The sequence below is a fragment of the Aspergillus neoniger genome (assembly GCF_003184625.1).
Source record: "Aspergillus neoniger CBS 115656 unplaced genomic scaffold BO87scaffold_3, whole genome shotgun sequence".
NCBI classification, from domain to species: domain Eukaryota; kingdom Fungi; phylum Ascomycota; class Eurotiomycetes; order Eurotiales; family Aspergillaceae; genus Aspergillus; species Aspergillus neoniger.
In genome coordinates, this window is record NW_020291131.1 from 632602 (window position 1) to 659134 (window position 26533).

A 26533-nucleotide genomic window follows, 5' to 3' on the forward strand; every position below is an offset into this window, starting at 1 on the left:
TCTTACCATTTACTAACACTACCTCTATCTCTACCACCACCACCACCGATCAGCATGGCCGAACTCAAGGAAAATGTAAGTATAACTACTTTCTAAGTAGTTTATAAATCCTCTATCAGAATTCATATATAGAAGCTCTTCGAAATCCATAATATTCAAGTACTTAGTAAGTACTTAGTAATTACTTGCCGTTAGACTGTAAATTATGAATTAAAAGAAAAGTTAAAATTCAGCGGGAAGATACAGTAATTATAAAGATCATGCGACTTGTTATTGATGACTAATGCTTGTTTTGATCACGTGTAAAGGGTAAGGATCACGCGACCCTTCCCGTAGAGTCACGCGACCTGTAGCCACAATCTTACGGCCTTGAAAAAGGCTGCCATGGATCAGTCATCCGACACCTTGGCCTTTTGTACGACAATTCGAGGAGGGGAGGCTCCAGAGGATCAAGAGTTGCCTGTGGGGTAATTAGGATTTGATGGTGCCTGATTTGAAAGTCCCAATCCCGTTGGGATGTGTGCCCCGAATCTGAGCCTACGCAGGATGATGTAGGGATCTAACCATGCACCTCACTTATACGAGGGTGCCTAGTTCAGTCATTCAGTTCAAGTAGTCAGTCATCGAAGTCTCAAACGCCCTATCCGTTATTTCTATGCTTTATGGCTTGAGACTGTCCACTGGTATGAGCCCCACTTCCCTCTAATCAAACTGTATTAGGGCCCAAAGACTGTATTGCGATTCACAAATGCAAGAACTTTCTCTTTCTGAAAGATAATTAAGATAGCTGTAATATCCCAAAGCCATATTGAATCTCTGTAAAGCCCAATGGATAGATATCGAAGGTAAAGCTGGAACAGCTATGTCGGTCATACAGTATGCGCAACTAAACCGATGTTTACAACGAGTGTCTTCTGCGAGTCAACCCGGGCTCGAAGCTTTGGGTAGTGTCGCTTCACATACCTGATTAACAATCAGCGTTTGGTAGGCTCCGGGATGTAGCCCAGATTCGAGCAGAATCTCTGGATCGACACTGTGTAGTTGATGACGATGTTGTTGTTGTCTTCTGATAATCGAGGTTTCGGGGGTAGATCTGGCTACTCCTACTAGGTTCATTAGTATCGGTTGTTATAATCCGTGCGACCGCAAACCTTGGGGTAGAACCCTACTGTAAGACCAATTTACAACATGGTTCCAGATTTTAAGAAGGAACGAGATTCCTGTGAGGAGAAGGGTGATGAATGATAGCGACGTGTCTATCGACCAAGGCATCTTTGTTGCCCTTTGGAAGAATGTCCGTTTCCATAGTGTCCTTCGACTATTATATATTCCAGGCGACAAACCAAATTTTGGATTTGGATAGCGAGGTCGGTGAAATCCAAATTGTGGCCATAGCCTGAACAGCGCTAGTAAACGTCCAGCACAGTCGAGGAAACCAAATTCTGGAAGTCGAGGGCTCTCTGCGGCACCGTATCACAGCGTCCGAAGTTAGGCTTCAGCCAATGAAGGCGTCAGTATGCGGAGGCTGTGCTCCTAGTAAACCCTGACTCGGGTGTTGCCCAACCAGAAGAAGAATCTCTGGTCTCAATTGAAATCGGTGCGCCCCCGAGAAAGATGTAGTACCACCTACCCGCCGTTTATAAGGATTGTTGGTGACGAATTTCTCTCCCCCCCTTTCATCAAAGTCTTCCCCTGCGTGAAAACCCGACCCTCTGGAGCATCTTTACTTGCTTCACGATGCCGAAGAAAGCGCCTCGAATCCCGGAAGAGATATGGAATCGACACAAAGAAGAAATCATTGCTTCTTATTCATCGAGAACGTTAGATCAAATGATGAAACATATGATGGAGGAACATGGCTTTGAAGCTAGGTATAAAGTTGACTTCCCTCGGGCCGAGCCTTCTTAAAGTTGACTCGACATGCTGACACTGTCGCGTGGCTGCCTCTAGTAAGAACCAATATGTTGGGAAATTGAAACTCTAAAAAAAAAAGAAAGTATAACACCAGAAGAAACCGGGTCTTTGATCAGCCAAAGGAGCAAAAGCGAAGACAAGAGGACAAAGACAAATTTATGAATATACACGTGAAGAAACCGAGATTGAGTTTGCACGACCCGTTCATCCAGGTCACGAGTGGTGTGACAACTACATCACGATCTGCATACCCCAGTTAGAGCAAACTCACCTATCGAGCATGTATCACGCTGTCCTCCTTCGCAATCTTCCTTGGTACAGCTTTATCCAGAAGATACAGAACCTCAGTGGGTGTCTAATTGCTATTCTTGATGTCTTTTCTTACACCCTATACCTTCCTATCCTAATCATGCACGGCTCTGTTCTTGTATGGTTCACAACGAGCTTTCTCACCCTTCCTTGAATTGGCAAATTTGGAAAAAACTAATCAGTTGCTTTCGTCTCCGTAGATAGTCAGATGCCTATGGCCCCACCAACCTCTAGTACCTCCGTGGATAGTGCCCTGAGGGACCTGGCCAGTCAGTTCGATAGCGGCGTACCACGATGAAAATTGGAAAGTTCTTCCACCACAAGGTCAGCATCGACCATAATATGTTTCTTCCACCTGAAGAACCGTATGCCGGACATTCCTCGACCTTGAAACCAAAAGCACTGCGGGGGAACTCTTCTTCTTCCATCCTCAAGCGTTTCCTACAGCACTTTGTTTTTCTGTCCGCCAACAATTTACTCAGCCAATCGCAAATCCACGAGATTGTTGAATACATTGTCGAGAAAGGCGGCACGATCATCCTCTTATTCATCTGTCGTCTTCGGTCCCCGTTGATAGCGGTGTTCGCAAGGAAGGTTTTCCACAATGCTCTCCTGTTTGGAAATATATATCTTAGTCGGAAGTTCATACAATGCGGTTTCTGGCTACAGACTGATACTCCCTCTTGGCACCAAAATTGGACCGAGTATCTATGCGAAGCGGTATACAGTGGAAATGAAGCTATGGTTGAGCTACTCTGCAGGGCCGGGGTTCGCCCTGAAATCAAATTCAGTTCTAGAAGGCCTAATTACTGGGACTTGAAAGTTCAGGTCCTACCAACATTGCTCGCCTTTGGTGCCGACCCAGAAAAATACATCAAAGATCGAGAGACTGGCTTCCCTTTGATTGATGCAGCGCGTAGCGGCAGCCTCACGGCCGTGAAACTGCTTCAGAGTAAGGGTGCTCGGGTTAATCTTTACCTTGCGCGGTATTGCGGAACAGCTTTGCAAGCCGCAGCTTCCCGAGGCCACTTAGAGGTGGCCGAGTATCTCGTCCAGCATGGAGCGGACATAAATGTTCCTTGTGTTCAGAAAATCCAATTTCAGGGCTACCACGCCGACGAGGTAATGATTCCTCTTCTAACCCCGGTTCAGATTGCTGCAATGGTGGACAATGTGAGTCTTCTTCGGTACTTGCTCCAACACGGAGCTTCTGCGATGGCTTTCCCGGCATCCGAACATTGCGATTCCGTGCCTCATCATTCTCGTAGAGCCGTTCGCCTTCAAATGGATCCACGAAAATATCACCCTCAACTTACCAGCAAGGTATTGGTGTATACTGCCTTGCAATATGGAGTTATAAATCAGAATATGGAGATAATCTTGCTTTTGTTAAACGCAAGAGCATCTCCAGACTCTCGTGCTGCATCCCCTTTAGGTGACACACCTTTACAAATGGCCGCAAGATTAGGATATATCAAAATCCATCGACTGCTCTGCAACTGGGGTGCTGATATAAACGCCCCACCTGCGGTGTACAATGGCCGCACTGCACTGCAAGGGGCAGCAGAGAGCGGGAATCTGGAGATTCTAAGGATGCTTTTGGACGCCGACGCGCAGATAAATGCACCAGCAGGAGCGGAAAAAGGATTGACTGCCTTGCAGGCCGCCTGTTTGAACGGTCACTATCTGATAGCCGGGATTCTACTCGCTGAAGGGGCGGATTTGAACGTAGATCCATCGCCCGTCGGGGGTGTGACACCTATTCAGGCAGCAGCCTCTTACGGTGACATAAGTCTTGTGAGAGATCTGATCACCCTGGGAGCAGGGGTTGACTCTCCACCAGCCAAGGAGGGCATGACTGCTCTTTCAGCCGCTGCTAAGCATAAATCACTGCCACTACTGGAGCTCTTAGTGCAGCACGGCGCGGATGTTAACGGAATCGGCGCATATGATATCCAGTCACCTCTTGCAGTGGCAGCCAGCCAAGGCTGGTTCGAAGGGATGCGGTTTCTTTTGGACCGTGGTGCGAAGATAAACTACGAATCGCTAGTGCCAATAGCGCAAACTATAATTGAGAAGTATCACTCAGTAAGAGAGGTAAGCCTTCTTGACTGGGCTATAATGGACAGGAACGAGGAGATGATAAAGTTATTGTTACAATATGGCGCCAACGCTGTTGCACCTCCTGGGATACACCAAACCTCCCACGAAAGCCTGCTATGGCTTGCATTACGCGAAAGATTGAGCTTTAACGTTATTGATTTGCTTCTAGCCAAAGTCTCTGACTTTCACAAGCAGCCTGGGTGGGTTGACACGCTGGCGGTGAATCTAACGTCCACCCGGGAAGTTGACATAGCTTACTGTCGGCAAATACTGGAAAATCTAAACATGATTCTGCCATCGCTTCGCCACAGAGCAATCCAAAGGGCATGGGATCGACTGCATTGTATCTCGGGTTTGTTTTGTAGGAGGGAAAGGGAGTTGAAGGACGCCATTGAGTTTCTTTTAGAGTCAGGCGCAAATTCAGACTCCTGCGCAGAAGATGGAAGCACTATGCTTCAGCGCATAGCTCACAATGGCTGCAGGGAGTCCTGTATTCTTCTTATCGATCATGGTGCCGCCGTTAACATCCATGCAACCAGATCATACGGGACACCCCTTCAAGAGGTTATCAGATGGCACCATTTCAACTTAACCATGTTATTAATGAACCGAGGTGCGGACGTCAATGCTCTTCCAGCACTGAAAGGAGGGGCTACTGCGCTCCAGGCGGCTGCCAGAAGTGGGATTTTGAAGCTGGCTGTACTGCTTCTTGAACGTGGAGCAGATGTCACTGCACCAGCTGCGCAAATATGTGGTAGAACAGCAATTGACCGCGCTGCGGAGTATGGCCATCTTGATATGGTCCAGTTGTTTCTGAATGCCTATGGGGAAGATGCAGATCTGGAGTCTATACGTCGTCAGGCAGCAGGCTTTGCAAGAAGGGGAGGCCATCATGAGCTAGCCGACTGGTTATTTGGGCGTTGGTCTTAATGATTTCTCTGTATGTGATGCGCGGCGTTCTCATTTAGGATATGTCAAATTCAAGATTGCTTTCTACAACGTCGGCCCAGCTAAATCCTTAACTACATAAAACACGACAAAGACGTCTGATAATTCCCGCCTATATAGACCTGTACCTTGAAGCCATACAATCCGATCCGTTGGCGAGGTTATCCACTCCAACCCATAGTCTTCATTGGTACGGAAGCCTATAGCGCGCATCCGACCCCAACGCAAACATGACCCTAGCATTACCCTAATCCGTGACGTATTAATTCGAGCGATTGAAATATCATCATCGACTAACTCATCTTACCACCTAAGCACCTTCATTCATCCTTCGAAAATGCACTGGTTCGCACTGTTGAGGAGCATAGCCACCAACCCCAGCACCCTCCTTGCCATTCTATCAAAGTGATATCTCGCCCCAGAGCCCTACCAATCAGACACCAACTAACAAGAAACCAATCTAGTCTCCGAAATGGAATATACTCCGACTTCGACATAAAATGCCACCCATCAACCTTCAAAGTCCATCGGTGTATCATCTGTCCGCAGTCTCCATTTTTCGAAAAGGCCCTGTGTGGGAAGTTTCAGGTGAGTTTATGGAATATGCCAGTATGAGTCTAACAAGTTACAAGAGGCGAAAACAAGAGTCGTTACTATCCACGATGATCCCACAATCATTAGTAAGATGATCGACTATTTCTATCGTGGAGACTATGACGAAACACCGGACAAGAAACACCCTGCCAATAACCCCGAATATGAGGCTCCGACTACAAAAGCGCATGTTAGTATCGCAATGTATAATGTCGCTGATAAATACGCCGTCGAGCCCCTAATGGCCCTTGCGAAGAAGAAGATAGAACACAGACTTACACTAGTTCGGGACAATAAGGAATTCATCCGAATTATCGAGAAAGTCTACGGACCGGACAGTCCACAGAACTCGAAGCTGCGGGATACAGTAGCAAGTTTCGCCGTGGAGCATCTTGATACACTGAATGGGATTTCAGAATTTCACGAGACACGCAAGGAGTACCCACTATTTTCATACGACTTCTCGACACTATTGATAGGAAAAATAGCTCGTGTGGAGAGGAATTTACGGTGTGTGATTATACAAATCAACTGAAAACAACAGGAGTGCATTGTGGCTTACGTTATGGAGACAGGATCATGACAAGCTTGGATATAGAGATTTTCCCATCTGGAGTTGTCTCAACTATTCGTGAAATCTGTAACACTTATCGCGAGAGGATATGTCTAGACTGCTGTCGCTTTTTTATGGATAAGGCGAGTTTGAGGCGGCATGATACGATGAAGCATTTTTGGTGTACGGATTACAAGAGGTCGTTCGGGTCGCGAGGCGAGGCGCAGAGTCATCGGACGCAGGCTCATAATGGGTATTGAGCATGCCCTGGATTCTTTCTTTGTTTGTTTGTTGATTTTTTTTTCTTTTGCAGTTTATGTTCATTAAGTGTGTTTGCAGCTCTCATCATTAAGATGAACCTACTCTGACCCTGTGAACTGGATGATAGATAGAGAATGACTTCTTTCCCACTGTCTTTGTACATACACAAAAACGTAGTACATAATCCTAAGCCCAATGGTAAATTGCATAGTAAGCCCTAACCAACCAAGAGCCTAAACCAAACTTTCAACATACAGACTCATATGATCTGAAAGCCACGAATTCCTCAGGTCCCGAATTTAACGACGACAGGTATCAGTGTTCCCCTTCCCATTGTTCTGACAACCATCGTAACAACGTTCAACAACAGTGAGTGAATGATCATCGTTGCAATGGAACAAGAACCAACGCCAACCAGTTCGATTACGGACGTCTGGTACATCACCGAATCGTCTCAATGCGTCCATTATGGCCGCATCGTTGTCGCCTTTTTGAATATCAGTGTAAGGACTTCACAAGCAGCCTTTATGTAAGTGAGTGGATTTTAGCTCACCGACATCATCGAGCACCCCATCGCAGTAATTAAAGCCAGGTGTGCAGTACCCAGTCACGGCGGCATTTGCGATGGCGATGAGTGCGAAGGCACCGAGTGCAGTGGTGAATCTCATCTTGATGGTAGGGTTGAAAGCAGGCCGAAGGAGATGAAATAGAATCGATTGAAGAATAGAATGTAGATAAGCTACCTAGTTCAGAGGCTGGACTTTGGTGGACAAGAAAGAGGAGTTCTGGTGAAGCAGGAAGGGTGTATTTAGATCTTCGAACACCAAGAGCGTACTGCTGTTCCCTTGATCAATGCTCCTAAATCAAAAATTTTGACCGTACTAGCTACAGGATGACTATCCATTTCGAGCACAACTTCGCCTCTAGTAGATCCCTGTGAAACAATCTGAATCCGGTTAATAGGTGCGTTAAGACAAGGTTGTTAGGCATAAGGCAGTCAATAGTTCAGTATTTCTTTTGGTGGCAATGTGTCACATGACGGTAAATGCCCCCAATCGTCGCTGCAACTCTACAGCACCGTTCCATCAGGGCTGAGGAGTTGCGTTCATATGTGCCTCCGATGCTCCCGACCAGCTTGGGCAAACTCCGTGACCGTCTTTAGTTCACAGAAGTGATGCTACTGACGTATGGAACCAGCATGAAGCCTGCGGGGTCATCGGCCCCTCTCAGCCTTGATCGACAGTATGTTGTGACACGATGCATATTAGCCAACTACTAGTCCCCACTGTGCCCTATCTTCTACTCCAGGGTATTCAGCCCCGAGTTACTCCGAAATTCCAAGTTTCGCTCAATCGATCCTTTCAATCCTCTTCGTCCTATAGTCATGCAGGTCCACAATGGGCGATGATCTGCCTTGCTCGAGCGCACATCTGACTCACCATTGCAACCAGATTATTCTTTTCCAAGTGAGTTGTGCTAGTTGATGCAAGCTTGTTCATTCAGAAAGTCCATGATCTCTAGATTGTCAGATGTTCCACCGTGACTTGCCTAGGCTCTTCGTCAAAGTGACCAATATATAGCTTCCAAACACAGCAGTCCTTTTTCTAGGACTGGCTGTTCTCCAGCATATGGAAGGGTCCGGCAGCAGCGGCCTGAGATTAGGTCTTGATGCACGATTGTATTAGGATTAGAAATAATAGAACTAGTTACTGCACGTTAATCTTTGCAACATACTAATCCCCAGAATCTTGCGTGATATCAAGCTTCCTGACCAGCGCCTGCGTACTCAGCATCTCCCGAGCCAATTTTGTCCCCAGGTATCCAAAACCATCAGAGAAAGAATAGAACATGATGAAATAAAAACGATAGGAGCGAACTTCCCAGTCCAAAGTAAAGAACAGCTAGCCTTACTTCCGATCTCGACTCCCCTCCTCAGTAGCAGCAGGGATATCCAACAACGGGATAGTCCCATCCTCCTTCTGCCCCGGCAGAGTAGCCTTACGCACACCCACCTGTTGAATCCAAGCCTTGGTAGACGCAAGGACACCGGCCTGATCCGGATGAAGCCCAGTTCCAAGAATTCTACCCGGCGAGGTACGAGCTAGATAAGACCGCATCTGTCGCAGACCCGTCCGGCGAGAAATAAGAAGACAGAACGTGAGTCCCGCGAGTGCAAGAGCAAGAGCAAGAACAATAAATGCTGGAATGGCATAGGGAACGTGGTATTTTATGTTCCTTGACCACAGCGTCACCGGCACGCTGACCCCTCCCGCATCTCGCTTCGCCAATTTTCTATTGTTGGAAGTTTGACTTGGAGCGTTATGCCATCCACGCGTGCCGACAATAGTATTAGCGGACATGTCGGTCCATATAAGCCCGAGCATTTTCTCGACGCCGCTGGCGGAGGAAGACAGTTCATACCAGCGGTTGTATAGAGCTAAGTCACCGGATCCTGTGTATCGGGAGGTTGCTTCGTCGAGAGTCGTGATGTCAAATAGGGAGAGGAGTCGCTGTGTGTAGAATAGGTTTCCGGGCATGCTTGGCTCGCCGGCTAAGGTGTCAGATGTGAGGAGGTCCGTGTAGCCGGGCAGCCAGAGGTAGTCTCTTTGCACGGTGGAGATGTCGTCGCGAGCGCCGACTTCGGGTGAGACGAGGCCCCATAGAGGGCGCACATTTAGCATGGTGTGGTTCGTCAGTCGCTCGACGCCCCAGAGAGGAAGCTCAGAGGGGTCTTTGTATTTCTTTGCGTTGATGCTCTGGATGACTAGTTTGTCTAGGCCCCCAGTACCGTTGAACCGAAAAGTGACCTCGCGAACAGCCGCCTTGGTCGCCGCTGCGCAGGAATAGAGCGGGGTGCTCCAGGTGCTGTTTGTGTCTGGGATGAGCGGGTCACCGTCGAGTCTCCGAGGAGCGGCGAAAATAGTACCGCAGGCTACGCCGACGAATGACATGTCTGATAGAGCCGTATCGGAAGGGTAATGACAGGCTTCACTGCCGATGGCGTAGACATCATAGGTGCTGAGGTTTAGTGGATTCTTGGACTGAGGGATCGAATAGTTGGTTCCCAAGTTAAAGCCGTCTTGAAGGTCAAGAAAACTACCGTACCCGGAGTCTGTTTGGACAGTCATCGGCTCGACGAAATTAGTCGAAATGTTTGCCAGGCTGAACCTCTTTCCCAACTCTGAGTGCATATACTCGAATGGTACGCGTCCATCTGATCCGTTGGTTGTCACGTTGAAGTACTGCATTATGAGCATGTTGTGTCTCCATGCGGCATTGTAGGCACGTTCGTACAGTGCAGCATTCTCCTGGAAATTGGAAGCATTGATATCGTATCTTTCATGATGTAGGTTGACGAAACCACCGCGGTCGACAAGAGCTAAGTTTCGAAGATCGGTATTATACATGTTGTCGGTACTGAAGCTGCTAAATTGTGCCTGGTGATCGTAGTTGTAATCCACTGTCAGATTAGTGTTGACACAGCGGCTTTCGGGTTCTATGAACAGGATATCCTCTGTCCACTCAGCCCCCATGGGCAGGTTTGCAGGAATAGTATGATTGCGGAAACCGATCCGTCCAGCCTTGCTATCCACGATTAAACCCTCAACAGCCAACAAGTCCTCATCCAAGATCAGCTGGGAAATCTGTCGATAATATCCCTGAGAGAATACACTCCCTGTAGGGCTAGCGCCTGGTACTATATGCGTTGAGGAACGAAACGACCGCCACTGGACATCGAACACGCTGGAGACTGTCGCTGACACGTTTCCGCTCGTAAACAGGCTGATACTGCTAGGCCAAACGGAATAGGCTTCAGTGATGTCGTCCATGTCCTCCCGATTTGGTGGTGCGCCGGGACAGCCCTCTGGGGTGTCGGGATCCTCATCTGCATAACACATGCGAAGCGATTTATATCCATCCCTACTAGGGGTTGCCTTCCCGAAGGCTGATGTATCAGGCGCGTAGTGGAAGAGAACGTCTGTGGGGTTGTCCTGGGGACCGATTGTGTCGTAGAGGCCAAGAGGGGTGACGATTCCGGTAATTGATACAAGTACAGCTGCGATCAACTGAAGCCAGGAATAAGTGAGGATTCGTTTGCTGACGCCTGTGCTGGCAGCGGTATCTGAATCAAGTATTGTGGGCCAATATGATGAGTGAAGCAGCCGGCTAACGACTGACCTACGCACAATCAGTGGATATTCGCTTTATGGAATTAGTCCGTGAGAAGAATATATACCAAGAGACGATCGAATTTTCAGCGGGCAGATGACCGATAACCAAGAGACAAATGACCGTTGGAATAAAGAGACGGACTTGAAGCAGTTAGCTTATGTTTAGTCTTCAGGGCTGAGTCACCTACCCAGAAACACGCCAGCGGCAATGATGCCAGAAACATATCCCACTGTGAGTTCCGCCATGTTTTAAGGGATTGGTCGCAATACTCCCCGTTTGTGGTGCCCAAAACTGCAGTACTTAGAGATGTTCTGACAAAAACCCTATAAACTCCCACGATGGGAGAAGAATCCCCTATCCCTCGATATAAGGCTAAATTTTCAGTTCAGGGTCTATATATCTGTCATGCCAAGACGAAGCCATGCTAAATCTCCTCTGATCGGCACGAATACGAGATCACTGAGCCGTGTGTGGGAATGCTTCCGCACCAATAGAAATCGAAAACGATTGTCGATTTGAAGGCAGACAGGCTAAAGTGTTGATCGCGCGATCAAGCGAGAGCATAAAGTGTCGGAAATGCCAATTTGCAAGTCTCGGCATTCCCTTTGACCCCTCCATACGAGCCACATCACGAACATTGCTCGACTTTATCTTCGTAAATAGGCGGACATGTGTTGATCCTCATTCAAGCGAGGTCGGATCGAGAAATTTCACTATATATCACGAGGACACCCACATGTGCGGCTCTGCGATGAGATGCCACCCCCATCCTTGGAATGAAAGTACGGAAGGGAGTGCTCCAGCACTAGGGCCGGCTTTTGCGTCTCTTGAAGGGTACCCAAGTAGCTTAGAGCAGATATACCGCTTCATGCTGTCGAAAAATAACGACATCCTGTGGCTTACGTACTGGCTCGCCTGCATCAAGCCAGAATATGTGAAGGCTAGCCTGCTAGTGAAGCTTGTCATGATGCTCACGCTTCTGCTCCTCACAGTCGTCAGGCGGTGATCAGTGTAGGTCTTTGTATATGCATTATCTGTACTGTAGTTAGCTCATTGCAAAAGGGGAAACACACTCCTAATTGCAACTTCACCTTTCTGAAGACTCCAGAGACCATTAATTGCCGCCTTTATTTGACCCAGTTCATCACGCAGGTCTTTGACTAGGACGCAAAACCGTTAGCAAAGTCCCAAGTAACCTTAATAAAAGCGTCCCACTTACTCAGATCTGTCACATGCACAGAATTCTCCTGCTGCGGCACCTCTTCCGGTGGGATTTGCAAAAGCAAAGCCTTTGCATAGCTGCAAGCAGCAGCAATAGCCCGCGGCCTCCACGCATCATACCTATGCGAATCCGCATAGCCCGCAATGCCTTTGACAACCAAACAAGGCAAAATGTTCATAACCCCAGCTGATCCACACTCAAAACACAATATCGACCGCCCATAATCCCGGTTCAACCTATCCCGAAGTTCAGCATTAATAACCAAACCATCCCCCGAAGCAATCGTACCCAAATGCACACCTGGCAAATCACTAGTCCTCAGCCTTCTAAGCACCTCGCCCACAGGATTACAGGCTTCACAGCCAGTATATCCCGGGATATTGCGATGCGAATAATCAGAGCAGAACAACCTATCCCGCAGCCCGGCAGGATACGCATACTTCTCCCCCAGCGACGCCAAGATATCAGCCGCCATATTCCCTTGATCACCCACATTATTCCTCGAAAGACACCCCAAAAGCGTAACATTCGCCAACAACTTTCCCGGCGGTGCATTAATATGCTCCCGATGAATGTACCTCCCATCACCTCCAACCTTACCATAATCATATTGCACAACACCCCCATACCCACCCCCCGGAACACTAACCACCACATCCCCCAACCTGATATCCCTCCCGGACCCTGGAACACCACCCCCAATACCAACAAGAAACCCATACTTCACCGACCGGAAAGTCTGACACAAGTTCTCCGCTACGATTGCGGCGGCAGTTGTCTCCATCCGGCCTTCAGGGAGACAGACCATAACGACATTATGCGCGCCTATTCTGCCTAGTAGATAGGCATTCTTGTCTTCGAGTCGCTGGTTCTGCGGTATTCCATGGATTTCATCGAGGATTGCGATCGCAACGTCATATTCTTCCGGGAGGGCGCAGATCCAGGCGAGGGTGTAGGAGGTGTTGGGGTGCGGGGAGATCATTTTTTTTTTTCATTCAGTAGTGCCTTATTTCAGATGGTGGTCTTGGTGTAGTGATTTTAGTTTTGAGTGATAGAAAATTGGAAGGAGATGGGCCGGTGCTGTGCTGGATTTGTTGGGTAGCTTGTCATCAGGCTACGTCTTTAATGCCTCTATAGGCGCCGCAAGGCTGAGAGGGGTTCGCATGTTAAATGACTGCAGCATAGTGTCGCGTAGTATGGTTGGCTAGTAGGCGTCTGTGTTAGCTGGGCGCGTATCTTTTGGCTATCATTTCTCATGTGTCGTGTGTCGTGTTTCACAAGGTGGATGTCTGAAACTGGCTGGCGCTAAGGAGATACGTCGACAGCGGATATTGTAGAAGCTTCGCAAAGGACGTTGTAGTCTGGATATTCACCTATGAACAGTACTAATAGTTTGCGAAAGCTGTATTCTGATTTGAGAATTTAAGTTGCGTTTTCGTTCTCGGTGGTGGTTAGGGAAAATGAGTATTGCTCTCACACTGCATGGTTAGCGCCGAAACTGGTCATTGCTGAAGGGGAGGTCATTTCCGTTTCTCAGCCTAGTCTCTTTTGAAGATTATTGAGTCTGGCACGACGGAGCAGAAGATTGACTCGAAATTGGAACTTCTTTGTTTTCTTTTTCCTGAACCTTCAAGTGAACTAGCGTGCTGTCGGACTCCGATGTCATTGCTTAGTGTAGTAACAGTATTGCTAACCCGTACATTCTATATAATTCTATCTGTTTGGGGAACCCCAGCTTTGAGGTCCATAGGGATTCAGTCATAGGCGCTGACCTGAAGAGCTAAGTTTTGTATAATCCACTGCAATTAGCGTGAAGAAGAAATTTGTGATTCCCGAAATATCTATGCATCGAGCATCCTACAAAGCTGGCGCCCCATCAAGCTTGAAATAACCCGGTTGCAGATTCTGGAACACCTGCAAAGGATCGTACTTCTTCGAGATCGCCTGCAAGCGAGCCTGGTTTGCCGTGCCGTAAGAGGGCACGACGGACTGGTACTGACTCGCGTAGTTCATGTACAGATAGCGACTGCCCAGACCGCGAGCCTTCGCTGCTGAAAGCGCCTTTTGAGTGACTCTGCCCAGAACAGCCATGACTGCGGCGTCATCAGCCTCATCATCCCACATGAAAGCAAGGTTGATCAGCAGCAAGGGTCCGTCTTCCGGATCGAGTCCTAGCGCGTTACCCCCATTCTTGGCCATGTGCTCCATGGTGTTAGTGCTGATAACTTGCCAAACGAGAGCGGGGACAAGGCCGGTCACGTTCTGAATAGGAACGAGTTCCTGCTTGAACATGTTGGTGATGTTGGTCGCCAGCTCATAGTCAAGCTGGACGGTGCCTGTCCAATAGCTCTCGCGCAGTCCGTTGGGATTGGATTCCTTGAACAGAAGTGTGATGTTGGAAAGACTGCGAATGGCCATGGTGTCCTCGAGGACTCCCGAGCTGCTGAAGTTTCCAAAGATAGGAGGATTGGCCACCGGTTTTGCGTACTCCAAGTCTGCGACCAGCAGGTAGAGACCCTCAGCGTAGGCCACCGACACGATCAGTGCCCCGTTGGGGTCCGACGGCGAATTGAACCCAAAGTCCACAAGCGCATGGAGAATGTCGGATTGATACTCTTCCAGCCAAATGCGTGAGCCTCCCCACATGAGGCCCTGAGTGTGCGTTGTCAGGTCGAAGCGGGTAACGATGCCAAAGTTATTGCCACCACCACGCAGGGCCCAGTAAAGATCGGGATGAGTGTCAAGGTTAACATCGACAATGCTACCGTCGGCCAGAACAACCTAGACCAATCTTGTCAGATACAGAAGCAGTATTGATAAGCAATTTAGATCGATATACCTCGTAATTGGCAACATTGTCACAGGCCCAGCCGTGAAAACCGGAGAAGAAGGAGATACCTCCTGGATACCTTGTTAGCTTACATTCTCCTTGCCTCTGGTTGATCTGTCACATACCTCCCAGCGTCAGGCCGCCCACGCCAATGTCGGACACACGACCACCAATGACCGATAAGCCCATGGGATCTAGCCAATCATAGACATCCAACCAGCGGTTACCCGCACCGACGGACGCAATAGTGGAATTCCTGGACAAGGCCGTAGAGTTCAGCCCGACCAGATCGATCGTCAAGCCATCCTGGATGTTGGAGGCGCCGGCAAAAGCGGCATGGCCGCCACTCTTAACAGCAAACGGACACAGCGTCAGCTCTGACAGCAGCAGGCCGACAGCGACTTCCACTGCACTGGCTGGCTGGAAAACGCAGGCTGGATCGACATCCTCCTGCTGCTGCGACCAGAAGCTGGCATCCCAAGTCGAGTAAGCCGTAGTCGAGCGTTGCAACACGTGGCCAGTATAGAGCCGGGGAAGTGCGGAACACTGGTCGGATTAGTGAAATTGTCAATTTGGTGCTTATGCGTTAGCCCGACGACTAGACAGGGTTCGGGTGCCATCGTCCGGTTTTAGCACGCAGGAGGACGGGAAGTAACTCACCAGCTCGGAGCAAAATCCCAACGACCGCGTGCTCAATGACGAGTCCAGCAGCAAGCTGGAGTTGAAATACTCGTAGGCATCAACTCCGTAGGATGCCAATTTAGCGACAATGCGACTGGTAGTGTTGTCCAGCGCTGTCACTCTCGCCAGAAGCGTAGCGATGAACAGCGCGCCGGGCCGCATGGTGCTTGGCAGGAACAGGATGAAGATAAGGGTTGGGGCAGGAGTCGTAGAGGTTTCAGGAGGCGTTGACTTACTGCAGGGGGCTCATTCCTTTATAGGCTACCATGGTGGCTTCCCCAAAGCAAGGCGCTATACCGCCGGCTCTTCCTTAGCGGCCGTCCGGCTCGCTTGATGACGGATGACATCCAGATTAGCCGTATCCGTGAAATTAACACTTGTTAATGTATCCTCTTGCCCGCCGCAGGATGCTTACCACCCGGGATGTCGGCAGAATATGAAAAGGGATGTCTGCCGTCAAACGACTTAGACATCGCTGGCGATCGCTCCACCAGTCCGGATGGAAAGAAATTATGTCTCAGCCAGCCAGGTACAGGCCACTGGCTATACCATGATCGCCTTGTCGTCGGCGGTGGTCATTGCTCGGTTTAGTCTGAATTTCTGGAAATTACGGTCGCTGCAGGTCGAGGATGGCTGCATTCTGCTGTCGTGGGCCTGCTTCCTGGCCATGAGCATTGCGTACATTATCGTCACCCCGGTTGTGTACAAAATCGATGCGTATACGGATGGCAAGATCGGTCCTTGGGCGACTATGCTGTCCGACGCCCTTTTCATGATCAAGGTCTTTTTTGCGAACACCATGCTATTATGGGGGTCGCTGTGGTCCGTCAAGCTATATTTTCTATTTCTCTATCGCCGACTTCTCCAAGACCTGCCGGGTGAGATGAAATGGTGGTATGCGGTATTGTGTTTTTGCATCGTGGTGCGTCCATAAATCGACCTATTGCGGGAAAACGTTCAGCTGACAGCTGTGTAGACCTTTATCGGGGCAATTGTATCCAATTTTACCTCATGTCAAAGTATGCATGCATGGTTCACCGTTGGTCAGTGCTCCGTGTCCCCTGCATGTGTGGATACTGACAAGTGTGAAGGGGAGTGCAGTACACATCGAGACGCCGTGGCAGAGATTGCCAGTCTGTATTATAGTTTTGCGGTCGATGCAATCAGCGATATAATGAGTAGGTTTCTGTTCCGGAGTACGATGAGAATTCATTACTAAAGTGAATAAGTCATGGTGCTGCCGTTGCGACTGGTAGTGTCACTGCGCCTTCCGCTGGGCCAGAAGATCAGTGTTGCTGCGGTGTTTGCCTTGGGCACCATCTGCGTGATCATGGCCGTCGTACGAGTCATCCAAATTGGCACTCGAGCCAACAACGACAGCACCCCAAGCAGTTCCTGGCTGGCATTCTGGGGTATGATCGAGGCGGGAATATGTATGATCTTCCTCTTATTCTCTCTGCTATGCTAACCTTCATTGCTAGCTGTCATTGTCGGCTGTCTTCCAGCTTTCGCGATCATTTACCGCCGCACCAAGAACCCACATCGCTATCGGAGCAGCTATGTCGGCATGTCCTCGTCAGTTTACGTGCCACAGGACGATGTCGCCTTGTCAGAACTTGCTACACGTGGAGAGGATAGTGGCACGGGAGAGACAGGCTTGAAAGCATTCAACACTACACCGGAATTACCGATGGAACTATCTGGCGAGGAGTGAGGTGCTCAACATTATAGATGTTTATGTGGTTACGAGAAAAAAAAGTTATGCTTTAACATCCAATGATCAACGCTTCAATACTACATTGCATGTCCGAGCGGCGATTGATTATCAATTCTAAGAAGGACGCCTGACAGCTAGTAAGCACTACTGCAACTAGCGTTGATAGCGACAAGATCGATAAATGACACTTCCAGGCACAACAATTGAAACATAAATAGCCATGACCCCTCTTCAAACAAAGCAGTTTACCTTCCACATTTCCTCCACCCCCATACATCCACAAACCAACTTCACCACCATCATGTCCCCAATCCCCAGCTACTCCCGCCCCGGCCGCGGCCAACACTTCCAAGAAGCCTACGGCTTCGCCGAAGCCTGCATAGCCGGAGACCGAATGGAAATAGCCGGCCAGAGTGAGCCCTCTCCCCCTTCCCCAGCCTCATCCCATTCCTCTCAACATCACCAACTAATTATTCCCCCCTTCCCTCGGGAATCAGCCGGCATGTCCCCCACATCCACCGAAGTGCCCCCCACACACTCGAAGAAGTCGCCCAAGCATTCACCAACATCAACGAAGTCATCCTCTACACACTAGAAAAAGCCAAGCCCGATCTACGCGCTAGCGTGAAATCCGGCTGGGACCGCGTCGTGAAGATCCGCACGTACCATGTCCAGTTGCCCCAGACCCGAGAGAAGATTATCAACCTGATGGTGGAGAATGTTAAGAAGTGGTGTCCCGATCATCAGCCTACTTGGACTATGTTGGGGATTGAGGCGTTGCCATTTGAAGGGCAGAATTTGGAGATTGAGGTGGCTGTTTTTTTTGGGGTGAAAATGATTTGGTGTTTGATATACAGGCCATGTATTTTACCTTGTGAGAAGTTAGGGGTTCGATATGGATGGAGGAGGCTGGTTTTTTCCCAAAGTACCGTCTTACTTGCACGTCCCCTGACTAGTTGACCATACGCATCCTCGATCAATATCTTGATCCGTTCGGAACCTCTTTCCGAAGTACCCGTAAATTCCCGATTGGGAACATATGTCATTATTTTCGAACGACTTTGACACTATTGTGCCTTGAACCCCTCAACTGTGGAAATCCACGTCTCTAAGGCTTCGGTAGAACATTCATACGCCGAATCAGCGCAGGACGGTGGTTCAAGGAACGAGGGCGATGTGGAGCTAGGTTGGGGTGAATTTTGCATCCGTGGTGGACTATGTTTGTTGTGAAGGAAGTAGTCTGTGTCTGTTGATAAGTGCAGTAGATCGGGCCTAGGAGGGGGTTTAAGCTTGCTGGCTGTTGTTTGTGCGTCGTTTATATGAAGATAGTATAAGGTATCCCTACACACATCATCAACGGGGCATACGTGGTCGGCCAGAAATAAGCACCAGTAACTACTCCAGCTGCCTACCAAAGCAACTACATCAACTCATTGCACGAATACTATTCAAGTACTATCCGACCAGACTCCACCTATCCTAGCATCCGAGTCAGTCTTGCTTTTCTAGTGAAAGACGCCATCACGTAGAATACAATATCCACGAAAGAGAGCTGAACAAAATAATTAACCGTAAATTTGAAACATCAATAGGAACCAGAACCAGGTCCGTAAGTAAAAGAAACCGCTTTCATATGTCAACAAACCCGCGTAACAATCCCCAGGCACAGAAGCTAATCGTTAAAGGTGATCACATGGTGTACTCATGGATCGCAGAAGGGCCGTTCTCGTTGTACTCCACTCGGCTCATGAAGCCCTTGCTGACGCCTTGGTCGATCACGAAAACAACCTTCGATGCAACCTGTGCTCCGAGGAACACGGCTTCCTCCATGCCGTGGCCACCGCTTGGGGCACCAGGCCCTCCCGTGGTAGCAGCGCCAGGGGCATTGGTGTTGCTCTGCTCCTTCCACTCGGGGAAGTATTCCGGGGGTCTCAAAGTCTTGACCGATGTGGGGGTTTGAGAATGTCCCGTCGAGCGGTGATGCGACATGGCGGGGTCCATAGAAGGAGTGCCGGGCATGGGGTTGTTGGCATGGGTGGCTGCGACAAGCAGAGGATTCACACCGTGACCCGCAGGGTGATTCATCGGACCAGCCTGGCCGGAAGGTGCCGGAGTGTTGGTTCCTCCGGTGGGAAGGGGAGTAGAGAAGTTGGAGGGGATTTCAGAGGTGAACATGGTGGCGGATGGGGAGAGAATGTACTTCTGGGTGATTGTGCCCAGCAGGGATTGTGTGAAGCCTATAAGTAGAATGTCAATAAATATCCTCATGCTGATGGGGTCCGGCTACATACCCTTGATTTTGCTGCCATTGCCGACTACAATGAGCGAGTCCCAAAGTTCACTCCGCTTCGTCGCATCAGGCACTGCAAGGATAGTGTGGTGGATCTGAGTCGCAATATCCTCGAGCAGGCCGCCGGTGAGACGGTCTCCCGAATTCTGCTTGGGGGTTGCGGCGAGGAAGCGCTCAACGCCGACCTCGATCTCGCGAGACTGACGCATATACCGCCCGGGCCCATTGGGCGTATCCTTCTCAGGTTCTATCCTTACGTACTCCTCAAATTGGAACGAGGCCTTTTCTTTCTTGGAGTTGGGAAGGCGGAGGGGCTTTCCGGATTGATCTGTCGCGCCCTTCTTGGTTGAGGCTTTCTCGGCTTTCTCTTTCTCCCGATTGGCGAGGAACTCACTCGTGTTACCACTGACAATGGCTGCGACATCCAAAACTCCCTCATCTTCATCGGCCTCGCCGTTGCCTTCACCACCGGTCTGGGTGCCTTCACCCGGACCGCGGGGGATGTTTTCATTCGGTGCATTGCCGTCTTTGGTCCCAGTTGAGGCCGAAGCGGCTGGGTTAGCGCCCTGTCGCGCGGTTGCAGCGGCACCAGGAAGAGGTGTGCCCGGGGGCAAGAGCTCAGTGATATTACTGCGCTTCAACTGTTCGCACATCTCCCTTGTAAATCCCTTCGGGCCCAAAAGCTCCACAATCCTGTCCGTCATGTAGTCACCACCGCAGCCTTCCAGCGCGATACCTCTTCCATGCTCGTTAACAAGGAAGTCAGTGACGGCAGTGACATTGACCTTATCCTTGCCAACATCAACCACCGTAGCCGTCGAGGTACCGTATCCGTAGCATACAGCGAGAGCGGAGTCCATAAGGCAGAAGGCGGGCGTCTTGAACTTTTCAAAGACAAACTGTGTGATCGTCTCGCGGTCGCGGGCAGACCATGCCGGTTCGGAGATCAGCATGATCGGGGTGTGGAAGGGCGGACTCAGAGTGTTGTAAACGTGAGTCAAAAGGGCAAAGAAGCATGGCCAGTCGACAATGCGACCACTCTGAATTGGATAGACAGCCCCCTCATCGGAGGTTACATCCTCCTCGTAGAAGATCTCGGTTGTCGTTCCTTGCTTCTCCTCTCCGTTGGCATCCTGGCTCTCGGTCTTTTGCGCATTTTCGGGCTGTTCGGAGGATTCATTCTCGGTCTTCACGGCTCCGTCTGGCTGCGCCGACTCCGCATCCTTCATCTCCACGTCCTCCTTGGGCGCGTCGGTGCCATTGCCATTGCTGACGGGGACTTCCTGTCGTCGCTCACGGATCTTGTACGGTTCGTATTCGCCCTTCTTTTCGGCGGGAAACATGCGCGTAGGGAAGCGAAAGCGGGCAGGGGTGAATGACTCTGGGAGACCCAGTTGCGCCAGGGTCACTTGCGAGCCTGGCGCAATTATCTGGGGAGGAGGGGGTCAGTTTGAGTCCGCCAGTAGGGGGTAAGTCAATGATTGGTGCACTAGGAGAAATCTGCACGTACCAAGATATGCTCATCTTTGAAGGGCGGCATCCTGGACAGTCGGAGGGTGAGGAGAGCTGGAACTGTCGCAGTAGCAACCTATTGCTCCGCGGTGTTTGCACCAGCGATCTTTGCGCGCTCGAGGTTGGGCGGATGGCCTAATCGGGTTTAGTGCGCCGCGGTCGCGGCCCGTGCTTTGACCGCGGTCTGAAATCTACTCAGACAGACATTCAACTGGATTCGTATCTATCAGATTATGCTTCGGCCAGGTTCTATTGTTAATATCATCTTATGAGGTGTCAAAGCCACCAAAGGAAAACGAGATCAAGTTTAAAACTGACACTCCGTACTTCCAAGAACTTCCCGCCTTGTGCACATGCCGACATAACCTTATCCCAGAGTACATCTTCCACCAGCAATGAAATGTCCGTCTTTGTGAGCATTTGCTATGTTTTGGATAGACCGGAATTCCTTGTCTTATGAGCGCATCTCTAACCATTATAGTTCTTCATTCCACTCGAATTGCGTGTTATGAACTGCTCTATAGCAGTGACGGGACTAGTATACACCCAAACAGTGCCGCGCGGCTAAGCAATGAGCATACACCATGTATGAAAGTTCAGCAGTAGGTCGAACTTGGACATAGCGCAAAATACATAACCCCATGTCCGTGAAAGTAGAGTAGAGACGATTGTAGAAGCCCCAACCACGCCCCGTTTGAGTGACAGAGGAAGGCCACGCAGACCAGAGCGATAATAAAACTGGCAGACGAAAGGCAGCAAGTGGACGGAGGGGGATACTCCGTGCAGGGGTATTAGGTGTGTACAGTTGACCTCCTTTATCCACTAACCATCCCATCTATGTATTCTGTATCTTCACTGCCCGTCAATTGCCTTCTATTGAGGCGCTGGCATTGGTTTCTTCAAAGGAGTCGAGCCTGCGCTCATCGAAATTACTTCGTGTTATGCTCGTATTCTTGATCAATCGATAGGAGTTGTGGAAAGCACCACCTCGATCATGGATGCTATTTGGATAAGATGGCCAAAAAGTGACACGTCAATAGACAGCCACTCCTGGTATGAGGACGAAAATACCCTCATAAAGAGCAATGTTTGTAGCTGGAGCTAATTGGTCAGTGGGCGAAAGAAACAAGATACTACTAAGTCCTATCGGCCTACTTAGCGCGTGAACCCCGCCTGAGGCTGAGCCAACACACAATCGATCGCGCCCGACAGTCGGGTTTAACACCGAGACATGCCCTCCCGGAGAAACTGGAGTGCAACCTCTGCTATGCAATGCCCAAGTTATAGTCAACGTGCGGAGCAAAGATGCATCGATTGAAAGCAAACATCTCGCGCCGGTTGCATCGTTCTCGACATAAAGAGCCTGCTGCCGACAATCAGTCCATGTCACCGGACTGCAAGCTAAGTGACACCATTGAACCCGCAAAGGAGCTCTCACAGAAGAGAAGTACGTCTGCATCGGGTGAGGTGTTGATCACAAATAAGAATCAGCATGAAGAAGCTGTGCCTCGAAACCTTAGAGAGAAGAGAAGGTCGCTATCAGTCAGCGACACCCGACGTGAAGTCAGCAGTGTCATAGGTGATGATAAGACCCCCGATTCCAGCTTGCCCGATTATTCGAAGGAGCTAAATGGCGACAAGAAAGTACCTCGAAATCTCTGGAAGGACTCGTTTGACAAGCTCTCTCAGAAAACACAAGGTCACCTTCGAGAATTGGGCTACGAACCGAGATTTGACACAAAGCAAGAAGGAGATCTGGATGTTCTGCTTAAGGACCTCCAGGAGAAGAGGGAATTTCGCGATAAGGAGGCCTGGAAGTTCAAGAATGATCATCTTGTGCGAGACTACGCTGCCACATGCGCGACGTGGGTGAAGCGGATCGGGGACCTTGTCGTTCCGTTCGCACCCTCGCAAGCTGCAGGGCCCTGGGGGTTGATCAAGGCGGCTTTGGAGGTAGGTTTATGCCCATATAACACAGCGAGAATGGACGTCCCAATAGTGCTTGGGATTGAGGTTCCACAGATGATTCCTTCGAGGATGGTCTCGATAGAGCAGTCTGTGCAATAGTCAGGCAGCGTGCTGACTGAGAATTCGTAGATCCCGGTAAACCTTGCTGCTAAGATGACCGCCTTACTTGGTGCTGTAGAGCGAATTCTGCAGGCCGCATATCGTGGCAGACTATATGAGTCCGCTTATGCGACTGAAAACGGTGACTTTCCTGATCCTCTAGTCGAGACCTTGTGAATGTATATCGGGCTGTCCTGGAGTTATTTAGCAACAGCATCAATATGCTGTCGGCCTCGAACTGGGCTATGATCTTGGACGCAGTGTTCGACAAAGGCTCGGATGTTTTTTTCGGATCTGACAGCTAAGGAGAAAGAGCTCGCTGATACTGCTCAGGCATGCAGTGCAGCGCAAGGTCAAAAGGCAATACAGCACCTACAGGACATTCAAGGGCACCTACCCCGCATAGAGGGCCAGGTTGTAGAATGTCTGAAGGAGCTTAAGGACCGGGAGGCTAGGGAGATACTAGAATGGGTCTCAACGGTCAAATATAGGGCTCATCATAATAGTGTGCGCAACAATCGGACACTAGGCACGGGTGAATGGCTCTTACAAAAAGATGCATTCCGAGACTGGGAAGAAAGCAATTCTTCGGCAGTATTATGGTTGCGAGGGTCTCGTAAGTTTGCCCTCACTTTTTCTCTAGTCTGTCTAGACTTGGCGCTAACGCCGTCAAGCGGGTGTGGGGAAGACCTTCCTTACTTCGAAGGTTATCGATCATGTTTAATATAATCTGGCAAGAACGTCCAAAGACGAAGGGTTTGCCTACTTCTACTGCAACCGGTTCGAGGACATTCGAACACGGCCCCTTGCCGTGGCGCAGAGCTACGTGCGTCAGCTAGCCTCTTCCGCAAAGGAAACCAGTTCAAACCAGGCCTATTCGAAGTACATACAATCTATACTTGAATCCACTTACGAGGACTTACGTATGGATTGTGCCGATCTGGACTTGAAATACTGCAGGGAATTGATGTCAAAATACCTGAACATTTACCCCCGAACTACATTGGTGTTGGACGCTTTCGACGAATGCGATCCTGCTTCGCGTGGTGACCTCCTTGAGCTGTTTACAGACTTGCTTTGTAACAGTACAAGACCAATCAAGCTGTTCATTGCAAGCCGTCCTGATGGAGATGTTCAGCAGCAGGTTCGCTCGCATCCAAACATCGAGATTCAGGCGACCGATAACCAGCAGGACATTCAGGCCTACATCAACCAAGAGATGCTAAAGCTGATCAAAAGGGACAGTGCATTCTGCGATCTCCAGGATAGAATCAAGTCAACTTTGTCAGCGAAAAGTCAAGGAATGTAGGCACATGCTTCTCTTGTTCGGTGAAAGCTCATTAAGATTGCTAACGGTACTGTTAAGTTTCAATGGACTTACCTGCAACTCAAACAGCTTGAAAGATGCGTGTCTCCTGAAGCGATAGAGGGATGTCTTCACACACTTCCCAGAACTCTCAACGATACGTATAGAAGCTTCTTGGAGGAGATAGAGGAAAGTCATCCCCACGACCGAGATCTCGCGCTACGCGCTTTCAAGTGGGTCCTGGCCGCACGAGAACCGCTTGCACGGGAAGCTCTACTCGAAGCAATCCGCATCAATCCTGACGGTATGGATACAAAGTTGTGTGCCTCAATTAGCGACGATGCATTGCTGGCATTATGCCGCAATCTTTTAGTCATCGATTCCGAGCGCGACGTATGGAGAGTATCGCATTTATCGGTCGTAGAGTATTTCGAGCTCCGTAAAAGCTGGACTCCTGCCGTCACTAACCTGATGGTGGGCAAAGCGTGCTTGCTGTTTATGTTGAGCGAAGCTTGGAATGAGACCACGCACAAGTTTCCCCTCTATAATCTGGAAAAGACGCCCGAATATTCCTGCTTTACACGAACATTCATATACTATGTCTCCTGTTTCTGGCCAGAACATATTGCGATCTTAGACCCTACCGGCCTGTCGACAGAGAACTTGTCTCCTGTAGTTGAGCTTCTGGAGAGGTTTCTTGGTGCTCCGCAGGATAGCAGCGCGCAAAACCGGATTTGGGCCCGATGGTATGATAACAGTGTAATGCCTTCTGAATACTCTATCTTGGCCGTGTGCATATTTGGATTTCGCCAAGTATCGGACTCATGGTGGAATAATGGCGAGCTAGATCTAGCCAGTACTAATCACCACGGTCGAACCTACGTGCTGCTTGCTGCAGAATATGGCCATATCCATATTCTGCGGATCCTTCTGGCAAAAGGTGGTACTGTTGGGATACAAGGCGGCCTCAAATCGACGCCATTGATCAAGGCTGCCGAGTATGGACATGTCGAAGTGGCCAGGTTTCTGCTGAAGGACGCTAAAGCGGACGTGAATTCGCAGATAGACGGGGTGTTTTGGCCTAGCCGATGCGCATTGGGAGCGGCCATAAGTGAACGAAGTCTGGACATGCTGCAGCTATTAATCTTTGAAGACCACGCAGAAGTGAACATGCACTTGAAATGCGATGGCAGTCCATTGGCTATGGCAAGTCGTGATGATTGGTTGGAGGGCACGAAATTCTTGGTGGAGCAAGGCGGAGCAGATGTCGATCTGGTTCTGCAATACGGATGGTGCGGTAGCGCCCTGGATGCCGCTGCTAGAACCAACTCTTTGAATACATTGAAGTATTTGGTGGGAGTTCAACGGGCAAATGTGAACTTGCCCCTCCAGATTGGTGATTACGGGAGTGCATTGGCGGCTGCCGTCATGAAAGGATATCCAGAATCTGTCCAATATTTGATCGAGGTCGGAAATGCTGATGTCAACGTACCACTCTCGGGAGAAAATGGTACTGTGTTGACAATGGTAGTGATGAATTGGAGACTTGGACTCATGGAGACTCGTCTCCTGATTCAATTGGCAATGAGAGGACAACCCGGGGCTCCTCGTCGTTTCTGGTTTCCGCTGAGAGATATTGTCCGGGCTCTGCTTGCGGCAGGAGCCTCTGTTGTGTCAGATATTGGGGATGGGGTAATTGTGGATGCAATTGAATGTTTCAAGAGCGAAACCTGGCTGAGAAAGAGGCCCGGAATTATGATTGATGCAGGGTGCTCGCTGACGGATGCATTTGGAAAGAAGAGGCTTATATTCGATGAAGACGGTGCAAAGGACTCTTTGGATATGAAGAAAACGAGGGCGGTCGGGAAGGCCACGCTTGTTGAGCTACAAACGGCAATGTGGCAGCAATATAAGAATGGCACCCTTGGTATTGAAGAAGCCAGATACGTGGAACGGATGTACCGTGAAGACAATATCCTGAAACTTTCTAAGAGGGATCTGGACACAATATCGACGTATTTCGACAAAGGTGTTATAATTTGAGTCCCAACTG

General features: G+C 49.6%; 11 protein-coding genes across 11 annotated transcripts; 4 read left to right on the forward strand and 7 right to left on the reverse strand.

Annotated features, from left to right (window-relative positions):
- Window positions 1-716: 716 nt before the first annotated feature.
- BO87DRAFT_412524 (uncharacterized protein) lies at window positions 717-1272 on the reverse strand (the record flags this gene model as incomplete). The annotated part of the gene is made up of 3 exons (XM_025626503.1): window positions 717-860; window positions 964-1103; window positions 1152-1272. 3 exons carry the CDS (start codon window positions 1270-1272, stop codon window positions 717-719), a joined length of 405 nt encoding a protein of 134 aa, XP_025484189.1.
- A 4271-nt stretch (window positions 1273-5543) lies between these two features.
- On the forward strand, window positions 5544-6403 carry BO87DRAFT_443068 (BTB/POZ domain-containing protein; the record flags this gene model as incomplete). Its single annotated transcript, XM_025628077.1, has 3 exons — window positions 5544-5679; window positions 5739-5862; window positions 5900-6403. Exons 1-3 carry the CDS (start codon window positions 5612-5614, stop codon window positions 6401-6403), a joined length of 696 nt encoding a protein of 231 aa, XP_025484190.1. The 5' UTR covers window positions 5544-5611.
- Window positions 6404-6981: 578 nt separating this feature from the next.
- BO87DRAFT_455434 (uncharacterized protein) lies at window positions 6982-7432 on the reverse strand (the record flags this gene model as incomplete). Its single annotated transcript, XM_025628639.1, has 2 exons — window positions 7236-7432; window positions 6982-7169 (listed from the first exon to the last, which is right to left on the reverse strand). Exons 1-2 carry the CDS (start codon window positions 7348-7350, stop codon window positions 6982-6984), a joined length of 303 nt encoding a protein of 100 aa, XP_025484191.1. The 5' UTR covers window positions 7351-7432.
- A 1157-nt stretch (window positions 7433-8589) lies between these two features.
- BO87DRAFT_350105 (uncharacterized protein) lies at window positions 8590-11100 on the reverse strand (the record flags this gene model as incomplete). The annotated part of the gene is made up of 2 exons (XM_025621060.1): window positions 8590-10805; window positions 11043-11100. The coding sequence occupies 2 exons, from the start codon at window positions 11098-11100 to the stop codon at window positions 8590-8592; spliced, it is 2274 nt and encodes a 757-aa protein (XP_025484192.1).
- A 417-nt stretch (window positions 11101-11517) lies between these two features.
- Window positions 11518-13125, reverse strand: BO87DRAFT_455436 (Pfs, NACHT and ankyrin domain protein). The gene is made up of 3 exons (XM_025628640.1): window positions 12075-13125; window positions 11947-12015; window positions 11518-11889 (listed from the first exon to the last, which is right to left on the reverse strand). The coding sequence occupies exons 1-3, from the start codon at window positions 13057-13059 to the stop codon at window positions 11576-11578; spliced, it is 1368 nt and encodes a 455-aa protein (XP_025484193.1). The 5' UTR covers window positions 13060-13125; the 3' UTR covers window positions 11518-11575.
- Window positions 13126-13768: 643 nt separating this feature from the next.
- BO87DRAFT_350109 (FAD binding domain protein) lies at window positions 13769-15787 on the reverse strand. Its single transcript, XM_025621061.1, has 4 exons — window positions 15568-15787; window positions 15033-15453; window positions 14917-14978; window positions 13769-14858 (listed from the first exon to the last, which is right to left on the reverse strand). Exons 1-4 carry the CDS (start codon window positions 15748-15750, stop codon window positions 13935-13937), a joined length of 1590 nt encoding a protein of 529 aa, XP_025484194.1. The 5' UTR covers window positions 15751-15787; the 3' UTR covers window positions 13769-13934.
- A 300-nt stretch (window positions 15788-16087) lies between these two features.
- On the forward strand, window positions 16088-17302 carry BO87DRAFT_393286 (uncharacterized protein; the record flags this gene model as incomplete). The annotated part of the gene is made up of 5 exons (XM_025625053.1): window positions 16088-16489; window positions 16565-16607; window positions 16680-16766; window positions 16818-17021; window positions 17070-17302. The coding sequence occupies 5 exons, from the start codon at window positions 16088-16090 to the stop codon at window positions 17300-17302; spliced, it is 969 nt and encodes a 322-aa protein (XP_025484195.1).
- A 304-nt stretch (window positions 17303-17606) lies between these two features.
- Window positions 17607-18183, forward strand: BO87DRAFT_393287 (uncharacterized protein; the record flags this gene model as incomplete). The annotated part of the gene is made up of 3 exons (XM_025625054.1): window positions 17607-17718; window positions 17850-18133; window positions 18163-18183. 3 exons carry the CDS (start codon window positions 17607-17609, stop codon window positions 18181-18183), a joined length of 417 nt encoding a protein of 138 aa, XP_025484196.1.
- A 463-nt stretch (window positions 18184-18646) lies between these two features.
- Window positions 18647-21173, reverse strand: BO87DRAFT_350116 (putative chromatin remodeling complex subunit (Arp9)). The gene is made up of 3 exons (XM_025621062.1): window positions 21106-21173; window positions 19597-21025; window positions 18647-19542 (listed from the first exon to the last, which is right to left on the reverse strand). The coding sequence occupies exons 1-3, from the start codon at window positions 21133-21135 to the stop codon at window positions 18995-18997; spliced, it is 2007 nt and encodes a 668-aa protein (XP_025484197.1). The 5' UTR covers window positions 21136-21173; the 3' UTR covers window positions 18647-18994.
- Window positions 21174-21605: 432 nt separating this feature from the next.
- Window positions 21606-22147, reverse strand: BO87DRAFT_131787 (uncharacterized protein). The gene has a single exon (XM_025618054.1). It carries the CDS (start codon window positions 21940-21942, stop codon window positions 21643-21645), a length of 300 nt encoding a protein of 99 aa, XP_025484198.1. The 5' UTR covers window positions 21943-22147; the 3' UTR covers window positions 21606-21642.
- A 265-nt stretch (window positions 22148-22412) lies between these two features.
- Window positions 22413-26523, forward strand: BO87DRAFT_382708 (ankyrin repeat domain-containing protein; the record flags this gene model as incomplete). The annotated part of the gene is made up of 5 exons (XM_025624622.1): window positions 22413-23060; window positions 23205-23316; window positions 23476-23790; window positions 23924-24479; window positions 24648-26523. The coding sequence occupies 5 exons, from the start codon at window positions 22413-22415 to the stop codon at window positions 26521-26523; spliced, it is 3507 nt and encodes a 1168-aa protein (XP_025484199.1).
- Window positions 26524-26533: the final 10 nt, after the last annotated feature.